This window comes from Ranitomeya imitator, chromosome 2 (assembly GCF_032444005.1).
Source record: "Ranitomeya imitator isolate aRanImi1 chromosome 2, aRanImi1.pri, whole genome shotgun sequence".
In the NCBI taxonomy this organism is placed as follows: Eukaryota; Metazoa; Chordata; class Amphibia; order Anura; family Dendrobatidae; genus Ranitomeya; species Ranitomeya imitator.
Window position 1 is genome coordinate 849,509,297 of NC_091283.1, and position 27,529 is coordinate 849,536,825.

General features: G+C 50.7%; 1 protein-coding gene across 2 annotated transcripts; it reads left to right on the forward strand.

Annotated features, from left to right (window-relative positions):
• On the forward strand, positions 1–27,529 carry LOC138666152 (pancreatic triacylglycerol lipase-like). 2 transcript variants are annotated; one of them, XM_069754384.1, is made up of 13 exons: positions 43–86; positions 7,432–7,480; positions 8,252–8,406; positions 12,746–12,871; positions 13,302–13,436; positions 15,247–15,355; positions 17,720–17,839; positions 17,932–18,051; positions 19,772–19,890; positions 24,044–24,164; positions 24,476–24,587; positions 26,480–26,647; positions 27,440–27,529. In XM_069754384.1, exons 2-13 carry the CDS (start codon positions 7,432–7,434, stop codon positions 27,501–27,503), a joined length of 1,398 nt encoding a protein of 465 aa, XP_069610485.1. In that variant the 5' UTR covers positions 43–86; the 3' UTR covers positions 27,504–27,529. The 2 variants fall into 2 exon arrangements, with proteins under 2 accessions (XP_069610486.1, XP_069610485.1); XM_069754385.1 differs by lacking the exons at positions 19,772–19,890; positions 24,044–24,164 and having other exon boundaries at positions 1–86.

The following is a 27,529-nucleotide window of genomic DNA, read 5'->3' on the forward strand; positions in this document are numbered from 1 at the left end:
TTCCTCCTCCCACCTGCTCGTGTATTTTATGGCGCACACACCTGTCTGCAGCACATTTCACAGATCAGCAGAAGTGTGAGAACAAGGTGAGTGATGGCCGCAGAGGTCGGACCGTGGGGAGGACGGGGACAATAGAGGAGATATTGTTATTTGTTATTATCAGAGTTGTTTATTATTGTTACTTTCCTTTGGTTGATACATTGTATCACTCGTGTAATCAGTATTCTCAGAATCGAGACTTGTGTGGCGGATACAGGAACTCCTCACCTAAGTGGCGTGTAATTTACCTGGGAACCTTTCAGATATAATCCACCTGTCCTTCCATCCATCCATCCGTCCAGCCATCCATCCGTCCTCCCGTCCATCCATCTATCCTTCCATCTATCCATCCATCCTTCCGTCCATCCATCCATCCAACCTTCCATCCATTAGTCCGTCTATCCATCTATCCATCCATCTGTCCAGCCATCCAGCCATCCGTCCATCCATCTATCCATCCATCCTTCCGTCTGTCCGTCCTTCCATCCATTAGTCCGTCCATCCATCTATCGTCCATCGATCTACCTATCCATCCGTCTATCCATCCATCCATCTGTCCAGTCATCCATCCGTCCAGCCGTCTGTCCTTCCGTCCATCCATCTATCCGTCCAGCCATCCATCCATCTAGCCATCTGTCCGCCCATCCATCTATCGTCCATCCATCTATCGTCCATCCATCTATCCATCTGTCTATCCATCTATTCATCCGTCCAACCATCCATCTGTCCATCCATCTATCACTCATCCATCTATCCATCCGTCTATGTATCCATCCATCCGTCTATCTGTCCAGCCGTCCATCTGTCCATCCATCCATCCATTTATCGTCCATCCACCTATCCATCCATCTATCTATCCATCCATCCATCCATCTGTCCAGCTGTCTGTTATCCATCCATCCGTCCATCCATCCATCTATCTGTCTATTATCCATCCATCTATCTGTCCAGCCGTCCGTCTGTCCGTCCATCTTTGGCGGATTTAATTCTTCCCTAAAACCTGTAGAGTACATTCTTAGGTCAGTGACTGCCGTGTTCGGCCGGTGGTGGGGCACGTAGTGAGGGGTCCGGTCCTGGATGGTAACAGGATGTTAGAGGCAGCGCTCCCACCTCTGGACGCCAGGATAGGGGGGCGCACAGTGCGGCCGGCGGGCTCACAATCATTATAGAACAATCGTTCCTCCACGACGTCGGCACATAACCTAGAACAACACAAAGTAAGAAATGAGGAGCCAGTGATAGTAATCGTCACGTGTGGGGCGTAGGTGACAGTGGTGGTAACGACGCGTGTACCCACTGCACCAACGCGCGTACCCACCGCACCAACGCGCGTACCCACCGCACCAACGCGCGTACCCACCGCACCAATGCGTGTACCCACCGCACCAACGCGCGTACCCACCGCACCAACGCGCGTACCCACCACACCAATGCGTGTACCCACCGCACCAACGCGCGTACCCACCGCACCAACGCGCGTACCCACCGCACCTATGCGTGTACCCACCGCACCACTAGGGCTGACGTTATAATCACCGCACCCCTGTGTGAACAAAGTACCAAAACTACAGCAACGCCAAAGAAATGAGCTGGAACCCACCAGAGGAGCTGCAGTGTAAAGCATGGCACATGTCCCCTACCGCATCACAAATCCGGTCTCTTATAGGGAATCTGTCAGCAAGACTTCAGCCCAAGTTCCGTACATGCGCATGTAGCTCTGTCACAGACAAGTCCAGCAATATTTGTACTTGGCTCCTCCAGATTTGAGAACTCAGAGCTTGAACTGATATTAGTAAGGCTGAAGGGCTATAGTAGATCTGAAGCCTCCGCCACTCCAGCTCTATTCCCCACCCAGCGCTGCCTCCTGGCAGCTTCTTTCAGAATGGGGGCTGTAGATCACGCAGGAGGAAGCAGCGCTGGGTGGGCAATAGAGCTGGAGTGACAGAGGCTTCAGATCTACCATAGCCCTTCAGCCTGACTTGCATATCAGTTCAAGCGCTGATTTGTCAGTAAGTCGGGCAGCCCTAGAGCAGAGCGAGCCTCAAGGTTCCTCTGTATAAATAGAACTAAAAAAAATGTGTCTAACTTCATTGTAAATCCAAGTAATGTCAGCGCCGGCCATCACCTCCGCCCCATCCTGGAATCCAAGGACCAGAAGGTGCAGGACGAGAACGTCACAGTGTATGGACCGGCCGCACAGGAGAGAACGGACCGGCCGCGCAGGAGAGAACGGACCGGCCGCGCAGGAGAGAACGGACCGGCCGCACAGGAGAGAACGGACCGGCCGCACAGGAGAGAACGGACCGGCCGCACAGGAGAGAAAGGACCGGCCGCGCAGGAGAGAACGGACCGGCCGCGCAGGAGAGAACGGACCGGCCGCACAGTAGTGAACGGACCGGCCGCGCAGGAGAGAACGGACCGGCCGCGCAGGAGAGAACGGACCGGCCGCACAGGAGAGAACGGACCGGCCGCACAGGAGAGAACGGACCGGCCGCACAGTAGTGAACGGACCGGCCGCACAGGAGAGAAAGGACCGGCCGCGCAGGAGAGAACGGACCGGCCGCGCAGGAGAGAACGGACCGGCCGCACAGTAGTGAACGGACCGGCCGCACAGGAGAGAACGGACCGGCCGCGCAGGAGAGAACGGACCGGCCGCACAGGAGAGAACGGACCGGCCGCGCAGGAGAGAACGGACCGGCCGCGCAGGAGAGAAGGGACCGGCCGCGCAGGAGAGAACGGACCGGCCGCGCAGGAAAGAAAGGACCGGCCGCGCAGGAGAGAACGGACCGGCCGCGCAGGAGAGAACGGACCGGCCGCGCAGGAGAGAACGGACCGGCCGCGCAGGAAAGAAAGGACCGGCCGCGCAGGAGAGAACGGACCGGCCGCGCAGGAGAGAACGGACCGGCCGCGCAGGAGAGAACGGACCGGCCGCACAGGAGAGAACGGACCGGCCGCACAGGAGAGAACGGACCGGCCGCACAGGAGAGAACGGACCGGCCGCACAGGAGAGAACGGACCGGCCGCACAGGAGAGAACGGACCGGCCGCACAGGAGAGAACGGACCGGCCGCACAGGAGTGAACGGACCGGCCGCACAGGAGTGAACGGACCGGCCGCACAGGAGTGAACGGACCGGCCGCACAGGAGAGAATGGACCGACCGCACAGGAGAGAATGGACCGACCGCACAGGAGAGAATGGACCGGACGCACAGGAGAGAATGGACCGGCCGCACAGGAAAGAATGGACCGGCCGCACAGGAGAGAATGGACCGGCCGCACAGGAGAGAATGGACCGACCGCACAGGAGAGAATGGACCGGACGCACAGGAGAGAATGGACCGGCCGCACAGGAAAGAACGGACCGGCCGCACAGGAGAGAACGGACCGACCGCACAGGAGAGAATGGACCGGACGCACAGGAGAGAATGGACCGGCCGCACAGGAAAGAATGGACCGGCCGCACAGGAGAGAATGGACCGGCCGCACAGGAGAGAATGGACCGGACGCACAGGAGAGAATGGACCGGCCGCACAGGAAAGAATGGACCGGCCGCACAGGAGAGAATGGACCGGCCGCACAGGAGAGAATGGACCGGCCGCACAGGAGAGAATGGACCGACCGCACAGGAGAGAATGGACCGGACGCACAGGAGAGAATGGACCGGCCGCACAGGAAAGAACGGACCGGCCGCACAGGAGAGAATGGACCGACCGCACAGGAGAGAATGGACCGGACGCACAGGAGAGAATGGACCGGCCGCACAGGAAAGAATGGACCGGCCGCACAGGAGAGAATGGACCGGCCGCACAGGAGAGAATGGACCGGCCGCACAGGAGAGAATGGACCGACCGCACAGGAGAGAATGGACCGGACGCACAGGAGAGAATGGACCGGCCGCACAGGAAAGAATGGACCGGCCGCACAGGAGAGAATGGACCGGCCGCACAGGAGAGAATGGACCGGCCGCACAGGAGAGAATGGACCGGCCGCACAGGAGAGAATGGACCGGCCGCACAGGAAAGAATGGACCGGCCGCACAGGAGAGAATGGACCGGCCGCACAGGAGAGAATGGACCGACCGCACAGGAGAGAATGGACCGGACGCACAGGAGAGAATGGACCGGCCGCACAGGAGAGAATGGACCGGCCGCACAGGAGAGAATGGACCGGCCGCACAGGAAAGAATGGACCGGCCGCACAGGAGAGAATGGACCGGCTGCACAGGAGAGAATGGACCGACCGCACAGGAGAGAATGGACCGACCGCACAGGAGAGAATGGACCGGCCGCACAGGAGAGAATGGACCGGCCGCACAGGAGAGAATGGACCGGCCGCACAGGAAAGAATGGACCGGCCGCACAGGAGAGAATGGACCGGCCGCACAGGAAAGACCGACATGGGCTAAACATTCTGGGACCGAGGAACAATTTAGATACATGATACAGCGCATGATTAGATACATGATACAGCGCATGATTAGATACATGATACAGTGCATGATTAGCTACATGATACAGTGCATGATTAGATACATGATACAGTGTATGATTAGATACATGATACAGTGCATGATTAGATACATGATACAGTGCATGATTAGATACACGATACAGTTCATGATTAGATTCATGATACAGTGCAATATTAGATACATGATACAGTTCATGATAAGATTAGATACCTGATACAGTTCATGATTAGATACATGATACAGCTCATAATTAGATACGTGATACCATCAGGAAATAGGACGTACAGAATTTGATTCTACATTACCACACACTGAGCTCTGCTACATTCATTAGGTCTGTGTAAGGTACACATGCTGCAGCCTTGGTCCCCCTCACAGCACCTCCTAAATAACTTTTCCCCTTCACTGTGCCGGCTTGTTTAATTCTAAACCACTCACCCCCCTCCCTCAAGAATGCGTTGGTTAGCAGAAAACCAGTTCTTTGTTTGCAGCCATGTGCTTCCATTTGTGTATGAGAGTTATTCAAGAGGGAATAACTCGACCCCAATTAGTGATAGAGATATAAAAGTTACATATTCCGAATGTCCACCGATAGATCTATAACTCAGTGAAATCTCTAGGATCCAAACCCAACGAAATCTGAGGAATGGATTTCTCCGTAAGCAGGTCATGTATACACTTCGTGTTTATTTTTAAATGAACCCCCATGTCATGCTCAGAATAATGATAATTATGTCTTTCTTCTATGAGGTTCACCCTAAGAGCTATTGGTAATATTTCATAACTGTTCAGAAAGGGGAGTTCCCAAACCACCCAGTGAGGTCAGCACAGTGGGAGTGCCTTAAGTTTGAGCCCAGGTATAAATCTCAGAGGCGGGACAAGAGTGGAAGTCTTAAGGCTGCGTGTCCACCTTCAGGATGGCCGGCGGTATCGTCGGAGCGGCAAACCCGCTCTGTGGTAAGCCCCGCCCCCTTCTGGGACGCGATGATGCCGGATATGTTCATAGCACACATCCGGCATCATCGCACCCATCGCATAGGGCCCTGTGCTATATCTTGCCGTGACGCAGCGTCGCCGCACGATATACGGACATGCTGCGATCTGAAAAGACGCGCAGCATGTCCGGAGTCGCAGGGCCGCCGCGTGCGTGTTACCACGCATAGTGGAGACGGGATTTCATTAAATCCCCTCCACTATGCTGTAACATCTGGACGCTGCGTGTTTGACGCTGCGTCCCTATGCAGCGTCAAACACGCAGCGTTTACTGCACGTGGACACATACCCTTAGGCTGTGTGCACACGTTCAGGATTTCTCCGCTATAAAAACATGATAAAACCGCACAAAAAAACGCACACATTAAGCATCCTATTATTAGAATGCAATCCGCAATTTTTGTGCACATGTTGTGTTTTTTTTTCTGTGGCGGAATCGCATTCTGGAAAAAAATGCAGCATGTTCATTCCTTGTACAGAATCGCGGGGATACCGCACACATAGGAATGCATTGATCTGCTTACTTTCTGCATGTGGCTATGTCCACCATGTGGGAAGTAAGCGGATCATGTGTGGTTGGTACCCAGGGTGGAGGAGAGGAGACTCTCCTCGAGGCCCAGGGAACCATATAATTGTTAAAAAAAAGACTTAAAATAATAAATCGTGATATTCTCACCTTCCGGCGTCCCTCGCAGCGTTCCCGCTCCTCACGATGCTTCTGTTCCCAGTGAGGCAATGACCTGTGATGACATGCGGTCATCTGAGGTCATTGTCGCTAAACATTATTGGGAACGGACACATCGCGAGGAGCGGGAAGGCTGCGAGAGACGCCGGAAGGTGAGAATATCACGATTTATTATTTTTTAAATTATTTTTAACATTCTATAGTTTACTATTGATGCTGCATAAGCAGCATCAATAGTAAAAAGTTGGTCACACTTGTCAAACACAATGTTTGACAAGTGTGAGCAACCTGTCAATCAGTTTTCCAAGCAATGTTACAGATGGCTTAGAAAACGCTAGCATTCGGCAAGCTAATTACGCTTGTAAAATACTAGTGTTTAGCGGGAAAACGCGTGCCAATTCCATATGCGTTTCACTAGCGGCACAGTTGCGGAATTTCTGCGGCAATTCCGGACGTGTGCACATAGCCTTAGTCTTTGCCCAGGAAAAGAGCTAAAAGCAGCTCTGCAAGCTGCTCTGATGTATTTTGATGCCGTCCCTCCCCCACCACATGATTCGCCATGATCTGAAATGACTCTAAGTGTCTTTTTCAACTTTAATCCCTTTTATTTTGTAATCGCCTTGTACATAGTATAATTGTCTCATTTTGTAATATCGTTTTTATACATTTGAAAACACTGCCTAATCTTTTTGGAGTAAAAGCTATAATATTTACTAGTGTTTTTCTCCTTGCTCTAAAACGTACCCTAAGTCCTCTGACCTAAGCCATTGCTGCTGATTGGGTTGGCTCCTGACCCGCTATGAATCATAAGAAATAGGAGCTGGCGGCAGCGCAGCGTGCTGGGCTTGTGGGGCAAAACTGGCAGTGACGGAAAGGGTTTTATAAGTGTATTGCCCGGCTGTGGCTGGGAATAGTTATATCGCCCTCACTGGTAGTGTGCCTTTCTGGAGACTAATTATCCTAGGTGTAGTTCCCTGACTAACCTGAGGCTAAGGGTGCGCCAGAGAGCTGCAAGTTCAAACTGGAACTGGGAAGTGAGATATAAATAAATACCTGAAGGAAGAACCAGGGCAACCAAACACCCCCAGTTCATGACATATTAGTGTCAGCGGTGGGATAATCAAAAATATCCCCCCTGTGATTCATGACAGATACAATTCATGATTAGATACATTATATATAATTGGTATAAGAACATCCTCATCCTCCTTGATATTTATTTTTCTGTTGTCTTCATTCACAGATGATTGGAGTCTCACTGGTGATCGTCCTCCTGGTGGCGGCTGTGAAAGGTCAGACACAAGTGATGCACGTATATTGTGTCTATGCAATGTTCTGCAGCTCTATAGGGAGGGCAATGCTATACTGACCTGCAATATACCATACATCACTATTTCTGTTAGGACTGAGGTGGGGGAGCGATGCTCTGCAGAGAGGTCAGTGGTGTAATAATCTGCAGGATATATCACTGTGTATGTCAGGAGGTGGAGGAGCGATGCTCTGCAGAGAAGTCAGTGGTGTAATAATCTGCAGGATATGTCACTGTGTATTTGTCAGGTGGAGGAGCGATGCTCTGCAGAGAGGTCAGTGGTGTAATAATCTGCAGGATATATCACTGTGTATCTGTCAGGAGGTGGAGGAGCGATGCTCTGCAGAGAGGTCAGTGGTGTAATAATCTGCAGGATATATCACTATGTATCTGTCAGGAGGTGGAGGAGCGATGCTCTGCAGAGAGGTCAGTGGTGTAATAATCTGCAGGATATATCACTATGTATCTGTCAGGAGGCGTAGCAGCGATGCTCTGCAGAGAGGTCAGTGGTGTAATAATCTGCAGGATATATCACTATGTATCTGTCAGGAGGTGAAGGAGCGATGCTCTGCAGAGAGGTCAGTGGTGTAATAATCTGCAGGATATCACTATGTATCTGTGAGGAGGTGGAGGAGCGATGCTCTGCAGAGACGTCAGTGGTGTAATAATCTGCAGGATATATCACCATGTATCTGTCAGTAGGTGGAGGAGCGATGCTCTGCACAGATGGTGTAATTCTGTCTCCCCGTTGCAGGTGGCGAGGTCTGCTATTCCAGGATTGGGTGTTTCACAGACAATGTTCCTTGGGCCGGGACGGTGGAGCGGCCGATATCCCAGTTGCCGTGGTCTCCGGATAAGATCAATGTTCGCTTTTTGCTCTTCACTACTTCTAATCCCAGTAACTTCCAGGTAAGAGACATAAAGCCTCTTATCCCGGCATCAGAGATCAGCTCCTCTGCGCCCGGCATCAGAGATCAGCTCCTCTGTCCCCGACATCAGAGATCAGCTCCTCTGTCCCCGACATCAGAGATCAGCTCCTCTGTCCACGACATCAGAGATCACCTCCTCTGTCCCCGACATCAGAGATCAGCTCCTCTGTCCCCGACATCAGAGATCAGTTTTGTGGATTCAGGGCCCAACCATTTTACCAGGAGGTTGAGCTCCTGCTCCGCGGATAGGTTGAGGTCAGCAATGGCGGCCTTGAAAGTTGCTTTCCAGGCTCATAGTTCTCTGCACGGTCGTCGAATTTCGAGAGGCTAGTGTTGATTAGCTCCCTGCTCACCATGAACCTGGCAAACTCGGACATGTCTGATCCTTCACTCCTTGTTACCGTATTAGCGTGTGGTGCCCCTCGGGCGTATACGCTGTGTGGTGTAGAAGGGTGAATTGTTCCCGGGTAGAATGATGTCGCTGCAGGGTTGAGCTGTGGTTTAACCTCTGGAGATTCTGATGACTGCTGCTTGAACTGTGGAGGCGGGCTGGAGTGTGCCTTGTGGTCGTCTTGCGGTGATGACTGCTCCTGAGGGGGTGCATCATGGCGTTGGTCTTGGGTCTCTGTAGGGGCTGTGGGCGATACTGGCACCATAGGTTGGGCTGACTTGGACGTTTCTGCAATGTTGTGTTGAATGTCGCTGGAGAAGGTGTGCGCTGCAGGTATCTGTTTCTGCGCGTAGTCTCTGGTACGAACAGCTGGGTCGTCTTCTTCCTGTGGTGGCAGGCATATTGGGTCGAGGTTTTGCTTCAATGCTTGGTCGAGTATTTTTACTTCAGCTAATGCGATTTCTTCCTCCATTTCTGTTTGAAGAATCTTTGCTCGAGCCTCTGCTTCTGCTTTCTTGACTTCTGCCTCTGCTTCTGCCTCTGCTTTCTTGACTTCTGCTTCAGCTTTCTTTTCTGTGTAGGAACGTCTTAGTTTGGACCGCTCTGCATTTAAACGGGCCTCTACAATTCTGTTGCTGAGGGCTGAAGTTCTTGAGCAGGATGAATTATATGACCGAACAGAGTGTTTAGCGAGGCTGACCTGTGCGATCTAGTTTCTTGCAGATGGGCGATACGAAGCTCCGCTTTATCTTTGGCGTCTTGCACGGCGGCGTCCCTTTCTCTGTCTGTGGAGTCTGCCTTGCTTAACTCTGATAGGGCTTCGTCTATTTTAGAGTCTTTTAGGAAGGCAGCATACTTTGCGGACAGTCTCTTGTATCTGCCGTGGGCCGCGTCTAGCTGTCTTATAGTGTCCTGTAAACTCGCTGCATCATCTTTGTGGCGTTGGACGCTTGACATGAGGGAGGCAACTTGTTCCCATAAGTCATCCAGGTTGTCATTGTACTCATCCCTTGTGGAACCGTAATTCTCGAGGACCTTTAGCGTTGGCTTGATGGAGCGTACTGGTCGTGCTTCTGGGTCTGTTGCGGAAGCGGGATCTGCTTCCTGGTCTTCATAATAGACAGTATTGGGTTGTATTTGCTCTGTTTCAGCATTGGGGAACTGCGTAAGGTCCTTTTCTGCCATTTTGATTTAAGGTGCGCTGTCTCTTTTAGAAATGGAACTTTTGAATTGGTGTCTGGAAATCACGGTGCTGCTTTGTTGAGACCCCCTGATAAGATTCCCAAGGTGTTTTTGGAGAATTGCGGGGTTCTGCAGTCCGACGATCTGCAGCGATGTGGTATAATACACAGAGTCTTTATGCACAATGCGTTCTGAGGTGATGCAGCAGGAGATTTCTTAGCAGAGCAGGGCTGCAATATGTGAGCAGGCAGAGTACAGGCACATGGATAGGGATATAAGGGTGATGATTCTTGCCAGGCTTCAAGGCAGTCTTTTGACTGTTCTGTCCCCACATGAGGCGAATGGTGGTGTAGTTGACTAATAGGGGTTGTGAGAGATTCGTACCTTCCGTTTCCTCGATGCAGGGCAGACAGGACCAATGCTGTTCAGCATCCAGAGAGATGATGCACACCAGGGATTGTGTAATCCAGACTTGTTTATTTGAAAATCTGGACATACAGTGTATAATCGGTAATACAGTACTTTCTCCAGAAATGCAGGTGTAGACAAAGTACAGTAAGATGTAGCACCAAGTATGGCTGCAAGTGTGAGCAGCAAGAGGTCAAAAGACTGATGCCTTCCTAAGTCCGGTTCAAGCGTGTCCTCTCACAACACCAAGCAGACTAAAATGAAATGGCTGCCGGCAGGAAGAAGGAGACGTGACCCTTGAACCGTATGTGAAATGCGTGTCCATAAAATTAATGAATAACAAGCTGCCATACGGAAAAATGACATTAGGTGGCAGCAAAGTAAAATATAACAAATACCATACACAGCATAAAAATAATACATAGAAACTGAAGAGCATAACTTACATGGAACAGCACAGCAGCGTCTGGTTGCTTCTACTCTGCCGCTGAGAAGGGGACAGATGAAGGGCTAACTTAGGAGATCAGGCAAGGGTGGAGGCCCCAGCATCTTCACCATCTGAAGTATCCCAGGGAACAGGAGTAGCTAGGGCGCTCCTAGTGATAAGGCCAGGAAAGGAGCTCCTGGTCCCAGATCATCCTCTGCTACTGGCATCAGAGCCCAGCTCCTTTGCTCCCGGCGTCAGAGCTCAGCTCCTCTGCTCCCAGCATCAGAGTTCACCTCCTCTGCTCCTGGTGTCAGAGTTCATCTCCTCTGCTCTCGGTGTCAGAGATCAGCTCTTCTGCTCTCGGCGTCAGAGATCAGCTCTTCTGCTCTCGGCGTCAGAGATCAGCTCTTCTGCTCCCAGCGTCAAAGATCAGCTCTTGTGCTCCCGGCGTCAGAGATGAGCTCTTCTGCTCCCGGCATCAGAGATCAGCTCCTCTTCACCCGGCGACAGAGCTCAGCTTCTCTGCGCCCAGCGTCAGTGATCAGCTCTTCTGCTCTCGGCGTCAGAAATCATGTCACGGGGTTCCTGCAATGGCAGAAGACCGCAGCATCTGGTTGCTCCTACTCCGCCGCTGAGAAGTAGCACTTCGGTTCATTAACCGTGTTTATTTTTTCCAGCAGAACAGGGGTTAATCGGCCAAGTTGGAAATTGCTGTGCTCGGCTAGCCACTTCTTTTCCCTATAAACTCTGGGCTCGATTACCTAGTCCTTGTCAGAGTTAGCACTTGCTGCATGACAATAGGAGGGAGAGAAGTTGGTATGAGAAGGAGAGCTGGAGGAATTAGAAGCGAGTGTTTGGTTTGTACGCTTGATAATTCCATATCCTTTCCTGTTTTGATGTCTTTCCTTTCCTGCACACCCTGGTGGATTTCTTTGTTATATCTGAGTGAATATTTTGTGTGTGAGTAGTTTTTAGTTTACCCTTGTCTTTGTTGCCCTCTTTGTTGAGTTGGTGTACTGCGGTGGATGGCAGCGCCCCGGCTTACCTGGGTGAGGGAATGAGACAGATGAAGGGCTAACTTAGGAGATAAGGCAAGGGCGAAGGCCCCGGTGTCATCGCCATCTGAGAACAGGGCGAGCTAGGGCACCCCCTAGTGTTAGGGCCAGGAAAGGAGCCACTGGTCCCAGGTCATTAGACATTTGTCTTGTGACAGATCAGGCTCTTCTGCTCTCGGCGTCAGAGATCAACTCCTCTGCACCCGGCCTCAGAGATCACCTCCTTTGCTCCTAGCATCAGAGATCAGCTACTTTGCTACTGGCATCTGAGCTCAGCACCTCTGCTACCAGCATCAGTGCTCAGCTCCTTTGCCCCTGGCGACAGAGATCAGTTCATCTGTTCCCGGCATCAGAGCTCAGCTCCTCTGTCAGAGATCAGCTCCTCTGTTCCCGGCGTCAGAGATCACCTCCTCTACTCCCAGCATCAGAGATCAGCTCCTCTGCTCCTGGCATCAGAGATCAGCTCCTCTGTTCCCGGCATCAGAGATCAGCTCCTCTGCTCCCGGTGTCAGAGATCAGCTCCTCTACTCCCATCATCAGAGATCAGCTCCTCTGCTCCCGGCGTCAGAGATCAGCTCCTCTACTCCCGGCATCAGAGATCAGCTCCTCTGTTCCCGGCATCAGAGATCAGCTCCTTTGCTCCTGGCATCAGAGATCAGCTCTTCTGCTCCTGGCATCAGAGATCATCTCCTCTGTGCCCGGCCTTGCACTCACCCTTTGTAATAATGGGACCTTTAGTGGGTTAGGTGGATGTTGGTGCTAGTGGTGTGGCTTTTGATGTCTGATTGTAGGCCATATTAGTGTCCTCTGGCTGCTGATTGTTGCTGTTACCTGACTCAACCGTTATTATTTGCAGGAGGTGAACGCTGTTAACCCTTCCACCATCTCCGCCTCGAACTTCAGGACAAGCAGGAAGACGCGGTTCATCATTCATGGCTTCGTAGATAAAGGGGAGGAGAGCTGGCTGATGGACATGTGTAAGGTGCATGTCCGCTGCCCGCCCGCTGCCCAATGCCAGTACTCTGCCCACTCCACACACGCTGCCCACTCCACGCACGCTGCCCACTTCCTGCATGCTGCCCACTTCCTGCATGCTGCCCACTTCCCGCATGCTGCCCACTTCCCGCATGTTGCCCACTTCCTGCACGCTGCCCACTTCCCGCATGCTGCCCACTTCCCGCATGCTGCTCACTTCCCGCATGCTGCCCACTTCCTGCACGCTGCCCACTGCGCGCACGCTGCCGACTTCCCGCACGCTGTCTACTTCCTGCATGCTGCCCACTTCCCGCATGCTGCCCACTTCCCGCACGCTGTCTACTTCCTGCATGCTGCCCACTTCCTGCACGCTGCCCACTCCACGCACGTTGCCCGGCCTCTGCAGCACTCACGTATGTCACCTCTTCTCTCTAAAGCTCATGCTAAAGATAGAGGACGTCAACTGCTTCTGCATCGACTGGAGTGGCGGCTCGCGGACTCTTTACACACAGGCTGCCAATAACATCCGGGTAGTGGGGGCAGAAGTTGCCTATTTTATTGATATTCTCTCGGTAGGTGGTCCACTGATGATACCCGGGAAAATGTTTGGGTTAGATCGGTGATTGGAAGTTCTTCTGCGGTGGAGAACCCTGGATTTGCTTTCTGTCACAGCAGTGGGAGACTGTGTGCCTGATGCCCTTTGTGTGTCTGATATCCTACATGTGCCAGATGCCCTACGTGTTCTGGATGCCCTATGTGTGCCCGATGTCCTAAGTGTGCTCTGTCTGTGCCCTAAGTGTGCCCTATGTGTGCTTTAAGTGTACCGGGTGCCCTAAGTGTGCCTGATGTCCTATGTGTGTTCCATGCCTTAAGTGTGCCCTTTGTGTGCCCAATGCCCCTTGTGGTGCCCGATGCCCAATGTATACCCAATGCCCTATGTGTGTTTGATGCCTTATGTGTACACAATTCCCTATGTGTAGATGTGCCTAAGCATGCCTTATGTGTGCTCGCTGTACCATGTGTGCCAGATGCTCTATGCATTATGTGCCTTATGTGTGCCTGATGCCCTATGTGTGCCTTATGCGTACCCGGTGCCCTATGTGTGCCCGACGCTCTGTGTACCCAATGCCCTAAGTGAGCCATATGGGTACCCGATGTGTGCTCGATGTCCTATGTGTTCCAGATGCCTGAAATATACCCAATGCCCTAAGTGTGCCTTATGTGCGTCCGATGCCGTATGTGTGCCCTATGCCCTAAGTGATGCACTAATTGTGCCCTATGTCCTATGTGTGTTTGATGCCTTATGTGTACCCGATGCCCTATGATTTCCAGATGGCCTATGTGTTCCAGATGCCCTATGTGTGCCTTATGCACGCCCGATGCCCTATGTGGGCCTGATGTGTAACTGACACCCTAAGTCTGCCTTATGTGTGCCCCATGCTCTAATTGTGCCTATGTGAGACCGATGCCCTGTGTGCGCCCGATGTCCTAAGTGTGTGCCTGATTCCCTAAGTGATGCAGTGTGCCCAATGTGTGCCCGATGTCATATGTGTGTTTGATGCCTTATGTGTTCCAGATGGCCTATGTGGGCCCGATGTGTACTCGATGCCCTAAGTGTACCTTATGTGTGCCTGATGCCCTATGCTTCCCCAATGTGTGCTTGATGCCCTATGCTTCCCCAATGTGTGCTTGATGCCCTATGCTTCCTCAATGTGTGCCTGATGTCCTATGCTTCCTCAATGTGTGCCTGATGCCCTATGCTTCCTCAATGTGTGCCTGATGCCCTATGCTTCCTCAATGTGTGCCTGATGCCCTATGCTTCCCCAATGTGTGCCTGATGTCCTATGCTTCCCCAATGTGTGCTTGATGCCCTATGCTTCCCCAATGTGTGCCTGATGCCCTATGCTTCCCCAATGTGTGCCTGATGCCCTATGCTTCCCCAATGTGTGCCTGATGCCCTATGCTTCCCCAATGTGTGCCTGTTGCCCTATGCTTCCCCAATGTGTGCCTGATGCCCTATGCTTCCCCAATGTGTGCCTGTTGCCCTATGCTTCACCAATGTGTGCCTGATGCCCTATGCTTCCCCAATGTGTGCCTGATGCCCTATGCTTCCTCAATGTGTGCCTGATGCCCTATGCTTCCCCAATGTGTGCCTGATGCCCTATGCTTCCTCAATGTGTGCCTGATGCTCTATGCTTCCCCAATGTGTGCCTGATGCCCTATGCTTCCTCAATGTGTGCCTGATGCCCTATGCTTCCTCAATGTGTGCCTGATGCCCTATGCTGCCTTCGGTCGTTGTCACTGATCCGCCATAACACACTGGGATCTCCCTATGCTGTAATACCATTATTACGACTCGGTCACAATTCTTCTTTTTTCCAGAGTAACTTTGGTTATTCTCCTGCCAACGTTCATGTCATCGGTCACAGTCTGGGGGCGCACGCGGCCGGAGAGGTCGGGAAGAGGAGGAAAGGAATCGCAAGAATAACAGGTGATTTTAATTAGAGGAAATTAGAAAGAAATAAAAAGTGCTCAGCGAAATATTGAACTATACAAGATCTCTGCTTGAAGTCCGCAAATAAGAATGGACATTTTATACTTCTTGAAACTGAATAACTCAGCACAAGAAGCAACTAATCTGCACTGATACAATGTTACAAACAGCAGAATGTGTCATTGAGTGATTCATGGATATAATTCCTGTAATCCGGGATCACTGTTCATCGCCGTTTTAGTGCCCTGTTATCCAGAGAACTGCTCATCCCCCTCTTGGTGCCCTGTAATCCAGGATCACTGCTCTTCCCTATATTAGTGCCCTCTAATCCGGGATCACTGCTCATCCCCCTCTTGGTGCCCTGTAATCCAGGATCACTGCTTTTCCCTATATTAGTGCCCTCTAATCCGGGATCACTGCTCTTCCCTATATTCGTGCCCTCTAATCCGAGATCACTGCTCTTCCCTATATTAGTGCCCTCTAATCCGGGATCACTGCTCTTCCCTCTTTTAGTGCCCTCTAATCCAGGATCACTGCTCTCCCCTATATTAGTGCCCTGTAATCCAGGATCACTGCTCTTCCCTATATTAGTGCCCTCTAATCCAGGATCACTGCTCTTCCCTATATTAGTGCCCTCTAATCCAGGATCACTGCTCTTCCCTATATTAGTGCCCTCTAATCCAGGATCACTGCTCTTCCCTATATTAGTGCCCTCTAATCCGGGATCACTGCTCTTCCCTATTTTAGTGCCCTCTAATCCGGGATCACTGCTCTTCCCTATTTTAGTGCCCTCTAATCCGGGATCACTGCTCTTCCCTATATTAGTGCCCTCTAATCCGGGATCACTGCTCTTCCCTATATTAGTGCCCTCTAATCCGGGATCACTGCTCTTCCCTATATTAGTGCCCTCTAATCCGGGATCACTGCTCTTCCCTCTTTTAGTGCCCTCTAATCCAAGATCACTGCTCTTCCCTATATTAGTGCCCTGTAATCCAGGATCACTGCTCTTCCCTATATTAGTGCCCTCTAATCCAGGATCACTGCTCTTCCCTATATTAGTGCCCTCTAATCCAGGATCACTGCTCTTCCCTCTTTTAGTGCCCTCTAATCCAGGATCACTGCTCTTCCCTCTTTTAGTGCCCTCTAATCCAGGATCACTGCTCTTCCCTATATTAGTGCCCTCTAATCCAGGATCACTGCTCTTCCCTATATTAGTGCCCTCTAATCCAGGATCACTGCTCTTCCCTCTTTTAGTGCCCTCTAATCCAGGATCACTGCTCTTCCCTCTTTTAGTGCCCTCTAATCCAGGATCACTGCTCTTCCCTATATTAGTGCCCTCTAATCCGGGATCACTGCTCTTCCCTATTTTAGTGCCCTCTAATCCAGGGTCACTGCTCTTCCCTATATTAGTGCCCTCTAATCCAGGATCACTGCTCTTCCCTATATTAGTGCCCTCTAATCCAGGATCACTGCTCTTCCCTCTTTTAGTGCCCTCTAATCCGGGATCACTGCTCTTCCCTATATTAGTGCCCTCTAATCCGGGATCACTGCTCTTCCCTATTTTAGTGCCCTCTAATCCAGGATCACTGCTCTTCCCCATATTAGTGCCCTCTAATCCAGGATCACTGCTCTTCTCTATATTAGTGCCCTCTAATCCAGGATCACTGCTCTTCCCTATATTAGTGCCCTCTAATCCAGGATCACTGCTCTTCCCTCTTTTAGTGCCCTCTAATCCAGGATCACTGCTCTTCCCTATATTAGTGCCCTCTAATCCAGGATCACTGCTCTTCCCTCTTTTAGTGCCCTCTAATCCAGGATCACTGCTCTTCCCTATATTAGTGCCCTCTAATCCAGGATCACTGCTCTTCCCTCTTTTAGTGCCCTCTAATCCAGGATCACTGCTCTTCCCTATATTAGTGCCCTCTAATCCAGGATCACTGCTCTTCCCTATATTAGTGCCCTCTTATTTTAGTGCCCTGTAATCCGGGATCACTGCTCATCCCCCTCTTAGTGCCCTGTAATCCGGGATCACTGCTCTTCCCTCTTTTAGTGCCCTCTAATCCGGGATCACTGCTCTTCCCTATTTTAGTGCCCTGTAATCCGGGATCACTGCTCTTCCCTATTTTAGTGCCCTCTAATCCGGGATCACTGCTGTTCCCTATTTTAGTGCCCTGTAATCCGGGATCACTGCTCTTCCCTATTTTAGTGCCCTCTAATCCAGGGTCACTGCTCTTCCCTATTTTAGTGCCCTGTAATCCGGGATCACTGCTCTTCCCTCTTTTAATGCCCTGTAATCCGGGATCACTGCTCTTCCCTCTTTTAATGCCCTGTAATCCTGTGATCTCTTTCTTGCTCTCACAGGACTGGATCCTGCTGAACCCTATTTCCAGGGGACTCCAGTTGAGGTGAGGCTGGACCCCTCAGATGCTGCATTTGTTGATGCCATCCATACAGACGCTGCCCCGATAATCCCCAATGTAGGCGAGTATAATCCCGGAGGAGACACCGCAGGGAATAACTCCTATCCTCCACTAAGGTCTCAATAGGCTGAGTGATAGGTTGTGTCCCACCAGGTTTCGGAATGAGTCAGTTGGTCGGACATGTGGACTTCTTCCCGAATGGCGGAGAGGAAATGCCAGGATGTAAGAAGAACGCACTGTCACAAATAGTGGACATTGATGGCATCTGGCAAGGTAAAAATATCACCTGCAGTCCTATGTAACACCACAGATAACAGTGATAACTCTCTGAGTACAGATAATGTAGTAGATGTCACCTGCAGTCCTATGTAACACCACAGATAACAGTTATAACTGAGTACAGATAATGTAGTAGATGTCACCTGCAGTCCTATGTAACACCACAGATAACACAGTGATATCTCTGAGTACAGATAATGTAGTAGATGCCACCTGCAGTCCTATGTAACACCACAGATAACAGTGATAACTCTCTGAGTACAGATAATGTAGTAGATGTCGCCTGCAGTCCTATGTAACACCACAGATAACACAGTGATAACTCTCTGAGTACAGATAATGTAGTAGATGTCGCCTGCAGTCCTATGTAACACCACAGATAACACAGTGATAACTCTCTGAGTACAGATAATGTAGTAGATGTCGCCTGCAGTCCTATGTAACACCACAGATAACACAGTGATAACTCTCTGAGTACAGATAATGTAGTAGATGTCACCTGCAGTCCTATGTAACACCACAGATAACACAGTGATAACTCTCTGAGTACAGATAATGTAGTAGATGTCCCCTGCAGTCCTATGTAACACCACAGATAACACAGTGATAACTCCCTGAGTACAGATAATGTAGTAGATGTCACCTGCAGTCCTATGTAACACCACAGATAACACAGTGATAACTCTCTGAGTACAGATAATGTAGTAGATGTCACCTGCAGTCCTATGTAACACCACAGATAGCACAGTGATAACTCTCTGAGTGCAGATAATGTAGTAGATGTCACCTGCAGTCCTATGTAACACCACAGATAGCACAGTGATAACTCTCTGAGTACAGATAATGTAGATGTTACCTGCAGTCCTATGTAACACCACAGATAACACAGTGATAACTCTCTGAGTACAGATAATGTAGTAGATGTCGCCTGCAGTCCTATGTAACACCACAGATAACACAGTGATAACTCTCTGAGTACAGATAATGTAGTAGATGTCACCTGCAGTCCTATGTAACACCACAGATAGCACAGTGATAACTCTCTGAGTACAGATAATGTAGTAGATGTCACCTGCAGTCCTATGTAACACCACAGATAGCACAATGATAACTCTCTGAGTACAGATAATGTAGCAGATGTCCCCTGCAGTCCTATGTAACACCACAGATAACACAGTGATAACTCCCTGAGTACAGATAATGTAGTAGATGTCACCTGCAGTTCTATGTAACACCACAGATAACACAGTGATAACTCCCTGAGTACAGATAATGTAGTAGATCTCACCTGCAGTCCTATGTAACACCACAGATAACACAGTGATAACTCCCTCAGTACAGATAATGTAGTAGATGTCACCTGCAGTCCTATGTAAAACCACAGATAACACAGTGATAACTCCCTCAGTACAGATAATGTAGCAGATGTCACCTGCAGTCCCATGTAACACCACAGATAACACAATGATAACTCTCTGAGTACAGATAATGTAGCAGATGTCACCTGCAGTCCCATGTAACACCACAGATAACACAGTGATAACTCCCTCAGTACAGATAATGTAGTAGATGTCACCCGCAGTCCCATGTAACACCACAGATAACACAGTGATAACTCCCTCAGTACAGATAATGTAGCAGATGTCACCTGCAGTCCCATGTAACACCACAGATAGTCTGTTTCTCCATTGTGCCTTTCTTCGGTTTCCGGCAGGGACTCGGGATTTTGTCGCCTGCAATCACTTGCGCAGTTACAAGTATTACTCAGAGACCATTCTGCAGCCGGACGCCTTTGTTGGGTTCCCCACCTCTACTTACAGCTCATTTTCCTCGGTAAGGGTTCAGGCACACCGTGTCCCCATATCAGCGAGGCACACGGCCATTTATGTTGCATTTCTATGACTGTCAGGCAAGTGACAGGCGACCACACTGCTGTTGCTCGGCGCCCGTTCACCTTCTCACAGTATGATGGAGAATTTCGGGCACTGGATGATCACCGACGCTGGCTCTTCTCCGGCATAATTTCCTGATATTGAAGTGCTGCCGAGAACGGTTGTCATAGATCACAACCATGGGGGTCAAAGCTGAACCAGCCACGCTGTCATCTTTGTGTAACGAACATCTCTCTGTTGCCCCCTATCGTCAGGGTAATTACACCATTGACCGATTATTAACAGAGGAGGCTGTGGCTGTTTCCTCTATGGCCGGTTATTGATAAGCTAACAGTGAGCGTACGGTATAAACACCTCCAATTCCCACAGATGGGTTTCGTGTATATATCCCGGTATGGTCACTGCTAGATACATGATAACCCAAGAACTACTCATCGCCACCACCAGTCGTTTTTCTACAAGCTGACTGGAGGCCTGGTTCTGGCAACATATGGCTTTGGGATGCGGGTTACAGAACAAAAGGAGCAGAACTGTTACATTTTATATTTAATCCAGAACGATAGGCAGTGTTTATAAAAAAAAATATACAAAATATTTTACAAAGGGGACAAAGTAATACAGCATTTACAATTACATGAACTAAAAATAAATTAAGAAGGAAACTTACTAGGCTGATCACAAAGATCATTCGGCCTAGCGAAAGCACCGCGATCGAATGTCTGGTTAACGGGAATCATGCATACACTGACATCTCTCTCTACATGATCACAGATTATAATTTGTCTTGACCTTTTATCAGCACCTGAGTTATTCCCCCCGCCCGTGATGACCTCTTGTGGGGCGGGTTGTGGGATGTTCTCAGCCCTTCAAGATTTTATGAAATTCCCAACATTAACAATATCTTCAGTCCAGATGTTCACAGAAGTTCAAAATCACTGGCATAGTGTGATGTGATCAGTGTCGGCATAGTGTGATCTAATCAGTGTCGGCATAGTGTGATCTGATCAGTGTCAGCATAGTGTGATCTGATCAGGGGCGTCCAATGAAAGGGGTGATGAAAGTCGGCCAAGGTTTCGTGACGCCACCTGTGGTATTCGGTCAGGGTGACCGACGCTGCTTGGGGTCCACTGGGGTGATGTGATGGCAGGTAGATGGTGTAACTTCCCACAGGTGAAGTGTATCCCCGGGGCTTCCCAGTGGTGTAGGTGGTGATGATGTGAGGCGCAGTCAATAACGAGGACACAAGGTTGCAGTCTCATTACCTTTTACTGAAGACTTCGGGATCCGCAATCCAGAGCACTGCTAACAGGGCTGTCTGAGACCGGCCGATACGAAGGCACATGCAGAGTTCCCTTTGCAGGTGGAAATCAGTGCCTACCACTAGCCTGTGTGTTGTAGTTCTTCCCTGCTGAGCATTCGGGATAGTCCTCACAACTTTCGTATTCGTTCTTTCTCTCTCTCTCCGTCCCCCAATCTCTCCGTCCCCCAAGTTTATCTGGATAGGACGCACCCGTTTGACGGGAAGGTTCGGAGCTATTCTGGGACCCTAGAGACGCCCCTCTCCACGCTTGCCCCCTATGTCTTCTTAGGTGATGTAAGGTAGACAGCCAATCTATAATCAAATCCATGATAGACAAAAGAAAATGCGGCAGCACTCACCGAAGGTAGTGTGGGCCAAATCCTTTATTGAAGAAAATACGGTGACAATCGCATTCTCATGGCACGGGGGAGCAGAGGTAACAAGGAGGTGAGCAGGGAAAGACAACGGCCGTTTCGCGCCTACGGCAGCGCTTCAACGGGTCTCCTCCGCTCTGAGGGATGGGCTCTCCCATCACACCACGTGTGGATTACAGCTGATATTGTCAGCGGCTGTGCAGCTTTACTTTTTTCTTGTTTGGACAATCTATAATCAACTGTCCTGCCGTTATTTGAAGTAATGCTTGGAGTCAGTTACTTCCTCGGTGTTCCGGCCACCGGCTACGCGCCTCAGTAGGACGTTGCCGTTCTCGGGGCACGACTCCTTCTGGTTCTCCTTTGTGCTATGATCTCGTTCTCACTCCACAATATCCTTCTCTTTGTGTCCTTCTTAGGATACCTGTTGTGAATTCTGTTGTCGAGCTCCCTCCTGTGGTCATAAATGGTACTTCGGCTGGTTCTGTCCATGGGCTTCCTCTGGTGGATGTGAGTGGGGCTGCGGCTTCTGAGTTTCCTTTCACAGGTGACGAGGTTAAGTCGTTAGGTGCTGCTCTATTTAACTCCACTTAGTTCTTTGCTCTATGCCTCCAGTCAATGTTCCAGTATTGGCCTTGCTCTCTCCTGGATCGTTCTTGTGGCCTGTCTTCCCTGCATAAGCTAAGTTCTGCTTGGGTTTATTTTGTTTGCTATTTTTCTGTCCAGCTTGCTATTTTGAATATTCTTGCTTGCTGGAAGCTCTGGGATGCAGAGGGAGCGACTCCGTACCGTTAGTCGGTGCGGAGGGTCTTTTTGCGTCCTCTGCGTGGTCTTTTGTAGGTTTTTGTGCTGACCGCAAAGCTACCTTTCCTATCCTCGGTCTGTTCCATAAGTCGGGCCTCACTTTGCTAAATCTATTTCATCTCTGTGTTTGTGTTTTCATCTTTACTCACAGTCATTATATGGGGGGGGCTGCCTTTTCCTTTGGGGAATTTCTCTGAGGCAAGATAGGCTTATTTTTCTATCTTCAGGGCTAGCTAGTTCTTAGGCTGTGACGAGGCGCATAGGGAGCGTCAGGAGCGCTCCACGGCTATTTCTAGTGTGTGTGATAGGATTAGGGATTGCGGTCAGCAGAGTTCCCACGTCCCAGAGCTCGTCCTATATTATTGGTAACTATCAGGTCATTCCGTGTGCTCTTAACCACCAGGTCATAACAGATACCGCCGCAAGGTAGTGCAGGTGCAGCTCCGTCACGCTCTATCCTTTCTGCTAGGCCCCTGTCAGGAAACAACCCCTGACAGGTCCTCCCTGGAGCTCTCCCAGGCTGCGTTCTGTTCTAACTTCCTATCCAACCCCCAGTTTTACCAGTGTGAGGAGTGGCCTAATACATAGTGCCTTTTGCTCCCCCTGGTGGCCGGAGGGTGAAGTGTAATGTGTGACTGTGATACCTGGTCAGGTGAACTCCTTTAGTGCAATCAGATATAACATCACTCCCCTTAGTGGCAGAGCGACATTACTGCAACGACCAGGACTCTGGGGCGCTGCACTGGCATAGCGTGATCTGATCAGTGTCGGCATAGTGTGATCTGATCAGTGTCGGCATAGCGTGATCTGATCAGTGTCGACAAAGCGTGATCTGATCAGTGTCGGCATAGCGTGATCTGATCAGTGTCGACATAGCGTGATCTGATCAGTGTCGGCATAGTGTGATCTGATCAGTGTCGGCATAGTGTGATCTGATCAGTGTAGGCATAGTGTGATCTCATCAGTGTAGGCATAGTGTGATGTGATCAGTGTCGGCATAGTGTGATCTGATGCTCTTGGATTAGAAGATCTTCTCCATAGTGTCAGTGTGTGGAAATGGACTATACTCACATGTCATCCGAGGGCAAGTCTGATGTTTTCCATCCACGTATTGATGTGCACGACCGAGTGCGATCCGAATTTCAGATCAATCTTGGGCATGCAGTGACTTTTTTTTCCCTTACTCCACGTTGGACCGAGGAAACAATCTGACACGTGGATGGCTCCATAGAATAACATTGGTCAGCGCATGATCCGATATTTTGTCAGATCGCACTCATACCGAAAATCCGGTCGTCTGTTTCTGCTTTTACAAGAGAACCTTGATGAAGACCTTGTCAGGTGGAAACGTTGGCTATATCATCTGTATATTCACTTGTGGGGATCAGTTACCCCAGGATCACTGACCTGTTACTTCAGTGCTGACATTTTACACTTCTGGTGATTTTGCATTTCTCGGGGGCTGTCACTTGGCTTTCACAATCTCGTGTCACAGCTCCAGATCGCCCAGGATATGGGGACATCTGCCCACTGGTGCCCGCACTGGAAGCACTCAGATCTCCCAGAATCTAATCTCGGGGCAGGAGCCTTCATGGGTTCTTATTTCTGCTTTCTTCTAGGGTTCGGGGTTCCCGTGCCCCAGTGGGGGGTGCCCAAGAATGGGACACTTTGCAGATAGTTACAAGGGCGCCTCCGGGCAGAAGTTCTTCCTCAACACCGGTGATATGTCCAGCTTCGCTCGTAAGTGTCACCTCCCTGATGCCATTATGTAACTAGGAACTTTCCTGGTGATTTTGTGTCTCTGTTGTCAGTGTACGGAAACATTCTGGTTACATCGCGACCCTAAAAACCTCGTCTTGACCTTGTTCTACTCACACAGCTGAGGGGTTGTGACAATGTATCCAGTGTAGACGCATTGCTACGTCATGAAGGGTCGTCCACACCAGACCCAAGAAGCCGCAATGTCCAATCACTAATGTATAGAGATATGTAATGTGATCAGATATACAGCGGGGTCCACAGTATAACGCTCGTCTTCCTGATGCCCCCAGGCTGGAGATACAAGGTCACCATAGAGGTCGTCGGATCTCTGAACGTCCAGGGATTCTTCCACGTTTCCTTGTTTGGTCCCAATGGAAACACTCGTCAGTATCAAATCTACAGGTACGTGAAGGAACAGAGACTGCACCTGTCCAGATGGTGGCACACAATGCCCATGTAATGCCGGGCTTTGCCCATGTAATGTCAGGCTGTGCCCATGTAATGCCAGGCTGTGCCCATGTAATGCCAGGCTGTGCCCATGTAATGCCAGGCTGTGCCCATGTAATGCCCAGATGGCACACAGTGCCCATGTAATGCCAGGCTGTGCCCATGTTATGCCGGGCTGTGCCCATGTAATGGCAGGCTGTGCCCATGTAATGCCCAGATGGTGGCACACAGTGCCCATGTAATGCCATGCTGTGCCCATGTAATGCCGGGCTGTGCCCATGTAATGTCAGGCTGTGCCCATGTAATGCCGGGCTGTGCCCATGTAATGTCAGGCTGTGCCCATGTAATGCTCAAATGGTGGCACACAGTGCCCATGTAATGCCAGGCTGTGCCCATGTAATGCCGGGCTTTGCCCATGTAATGTCAGGCTGTGCCCATGTAATGCCAGGCTGTGCCCATGTAATGTCAGGCTGTGCCAATGTAATGCCAGGCTGTGCCCATGTAATGCCCAGATGGTGGCACACAGTGCCCATGTAATGCCAGGCTGTGCCCATGTAATGCCAGGCTGTGCCCATGCAATGCCCAGATGGTGGCACACAGTGCCCATGTAATGCCAGGCTATGCCCATGTAATGCCAGGCTGTGCCCATGCAATGCCCAGATGGTGGCACACAGTGCCCATGTAATGCCAGGCTGTGCCCATGTAATGCCAAGCTGTGCCCATGTAATGCCAGGCTGTGCCCATGCAATGCCCAGATGGTGGCACACAGTGCCCATGTAATGTCAGGCTGTTCCCATGTAACGCCAGGCTGTGCCAATGTAATGCCCAAATGGTGGCACACAGTGCCCATGTAATGCCAAGCTGTGCCCATGTAATGCCAGGCTGTGCCCATGTAATGCCCAGATGGTGGCACACAGTGCCCATGTAATGCCAGGCTGTGCCCATGTAATGCCAAGCTGTGCCCATGTAATGCCAGGCTGTGCCCATGCAATGCCCAGATGGTGGCACACAGTGCCCATGTAATGTCAGACTGTGCCCATGTAATGTCAGGCTGTTCCCATGTAACGCCAGGCTGTGCCAATGTAATGCCCAAATGGTGGCACACAGTGCCCATGTAATGCCAGGCTGTGCCCATGTAATGCCAGGCTGTGCCCATGTAATGCCCAGATGGTGGCACACAGTGCCCATGTAATGTCAGACTGTGCCCATGTAATGCCAGGCTGTGCCCATGTAATGCCCAGATGGTGGCACACAGTGCCCATGTAATGTCAGGCTGTGCCCATGTAATGCCAGGCTGTGCCAATGTAATGCCCAAATGGTGGCACACAGTGCCCATGTAATGCCAGGCTGTGCCCATGTAATGCCAGGCTGTGCCCATGTAATGCCCAGATGGTGGCACACAGTGCCCATGTAATGTCAGGCTGTGCCCATGTAATGCCAGGCTGTGCCCATGTAATGCCCAGATGGTGGCACACAGTGCCCATGTAATGTCAGACTGTGCCCATGTAATGTCAGGCTGTGCCCATGTAATGCCCAGATGGTGGCACATGGTGTCCATTTAATGGAATTGGAATAAGGTGCCCATATATTACCCAAGGAGAACCAGGTGGTGCTATACTGTGCCAATATGGAGCCCACCTAGAGCCATGTTGCAGGCTGGCCTGGATGATGGAGGTTATACTTAGGATGTAAGCCCCCGGGGGCAGGGTCCTCGCCCCTCTGTATCAGTCTGTCATTGTTGGTTAGTTTACTGTAAGTGATATTTGTATTTTGATGTAACCCCTTCTCATGTACAGCACCATGGAATCAATTGTGCTATATAAAAATAATAATATTCCTCTATGCAGTGGCTACATCAACACAGGGAGCTCATACACGGGGTACATCGATGTGGAGACCGACGTTGGGAAACTCAACAAAGTGAAATTCATCTGGAACAATAACGTCATTAACCCTCTCTTCCCCACAATCGGGGCCTCATCTGCAACCGTCCAGTATGGAAAAGATGGAGTAACGTAAGTAAAACCTGTTATCCATGGTCCTCATACCCACCCTGGGGTGAACGTAGGATCCACTGCACCTGTCAGTAGCCACCTGGGTGCCTCAGTGGGGCATAGAGCAGTCACCATACCCACCCTGGGGTGAGAGCAGGGTCCACTGCACCTGTCAGCAGCCACCTGGGTGGCTCAGTGGGGCATAGGCAACCTACATCCTCCAGCACAGAATGTTTGGGGTCACGGCTGTTACGGTTGGACCTCACGGTGTTCCGAGTCTTCACAGCGTCTATCTCTGACCACCTCATTACAGACTTACAACAGGTGTAAGATAAGCCTTCGGGCAGCCATGTCTGAGCAGGGTTAGGTCCAGCAGATACACGTGGTGAGGTGGGGTCCACGACGCTCTGGCCTCTGAGTCCCTGTACCATAACCATCAGGTTTGTCCACCAGGTGCCCTTGACCCTGACTTGTCCTCTCCACTTGTACATGACACCTAATACTTTGCTCGACTCCCTACGGAGTTCCTTGGCCCCACACCACAGTTTGCACGCTGGTCTGCGGTGGCCACCTAGTGTCTCTGCTGTCTGGGACAGTGCTGCCACTAGACCCGGGCACTGCAGCTGCCCTGCGGCTGCTCTGTTCCCATGTTCCTGAATGTGGCACCCGGGTCTCACTCCCCTTACAAAGCCGCCATCCTGTCCCCTGGAGCTCTTACCCCAGGAACCTCTCAGCTCTTTGTGATGGGTCCCCCTGTCCTGAGAGCCACGGATGACTTGCGCTGATTTAACCCTTTGTAATCTTCTTTTGCAGTTACAGATTCTGTGGCAGCGGAACCGTCAGAGAAGAAGTCCTGCAGACCCTGAATCCCTGCTAACTCCGAGAAATAAAGATCCATCTGCA

Excerpts from the sequence above, each read along its gene's own strand:
- LOC138666152 (XM_069754384.1), top strand. The coding sequence starts at position 7,432 with ATGATTGGAGTCTCACTGGTGATCGTCCTCCTGGTGGCGGCTGTGAAA. Across the intron at positions 7,481-8,251 it reads CCTGGTGGCGGCTGTGAAAG|GTGGCGAGGTCTGCTATTCC; the intron begins GTCAGACACAAG and ends TCCCCGTTGCAG. Across the intron at positions 26,648-27,439 it reads TATGGAAAAGATGGAGTAAC|TTACAGATTCTGTGGCAGCG; the intron begins GTAAGTAAAACC and ends CTTCTTTTGCAG.